Source organism: Aplysia californica, unplaced genomic scaffold (genome assembly GCF_000002075.1).
Source record: "Aplysia californica isolate F4 #8 unplaced genomic scaffold, AplCal3.0 scaffold00028, whole genome shotgun sequence".
Lineage (NCBI taxonomy): Eukaryota > Metazoa > Mollusca > Gastropoda > Aplysiida > Aplysiidae > Aplysia > Aplysia californica.
In genome coordinates, this window is record NW_004797298.1 from 212,185 (window position 1) to 213,347 (window position 1,163).

A 1,163-nucleotide genomic window follows, 5' to 3' on the forward strand; every position below is an offset into this window, starting at 1 on the left:
ACACACACACACACACACACACACACACACGTCCTGATGCACATGCAAGTACATTGCAAGTAATATACAACCAAATGATATTTCATTTAATGGTTTATATTGTGCCTTTTCAGCATTTTTCATTTGTTACGATTAATTAATTCTGACTGTGTATTGGCCCCTTACTTTCAGCAAAACTGTGTCAATGTATGCAAGTTAGAGAGATATCACCAACCATCTGCCATATATTTATGACTGCAAAAGTGTGTGTCTACCTCCCCACTGAGGCTTAATAAAACTGCAACAAATAAAACACAATCCACAGGCTTCTAGCAGGATGTAAGTTTAGAGCAGTACATGATTAAGGGGTCATTTCACAACAACCAAACAATGATAATAATAATATACGTGTTTTCGCAACCAATCACCCATTAGCGTGTAAGAAGTTTTTAAAAAAAATAGGCCACTAGATATATACCTATATCATAAGTAGCATTCTTTGGGTTTGCTTTTTTTCCACGTTGACCTCAGGGTACCTCTAATCTGCTTTAGTAGTTGAGAAAAAAAATAACGACTTTTTTCAGTTTCCAATGCAGATGTCAGGGCCTAATTGAAAATTAAGGTGTAAGCCTACCTCCTTGGACTAATGAAGTACACCCGTGTTCTGGAACGGGGCTTAAATGTTCTTCTATCTTCTCAAAAAGAACAATAATAAAAACAAACAAACAAGCAAAACACCTCCCCCCCCTCCCCGAAAAAAAAAGTTTTTTAATGTGTATACATAATTCCTTACCGGTAGTGTTTCATAGACAAATGTGAATGTGATTTAGTTCCTGGGTATTATGACAATTTTATCCTTCTATACACTCTCCATCACCCCCTCCCCAATGTGACTACTCACCTTGAACAAAACGACAACGCCTCCTGCATGCGTTACCATCCCAGTTGTTGCACGTTGATCCTAAACAACGTATGCAGAGCGCTCATACAGTGCAGAACCACTCTGCCATGGCCGCTGTCGACTTTGAGAAAGTCAAGGTCAAAGCCATCAAGCCATTGTTCGTGCCTTCCGTAAGTCTGCTCATTATTTTATCCTAACACTAACGGTAGATTTGAGTTAGTGTGTTTATTCTTTCACAAATAGTTTGTTCAAGAAATATTTGATGAAGATAATATATATATAT

General features: G+C 37.7%; 1 protein-coding gene across 1 annotated transcript in view; it reads left to right on the top strand.

The window, feature by feature from the left end:
- LOC101849589 (serine/threonine-protein kinase 32B) overlaps positions 1-1,163 on the top strand; it is a gene marked incomplete in the record, with an annotated part of 139,296 nt that overhangs the window by 127,706 nt on the left and 10,427 nt on the right. The window contains 1 exon segment of the mRNA XM_013090527.2: positions 925-1,050. Within this exon segment, the coding sequence (XP_012945981.1) occupies positions 925-1,050 (126 nt within the window).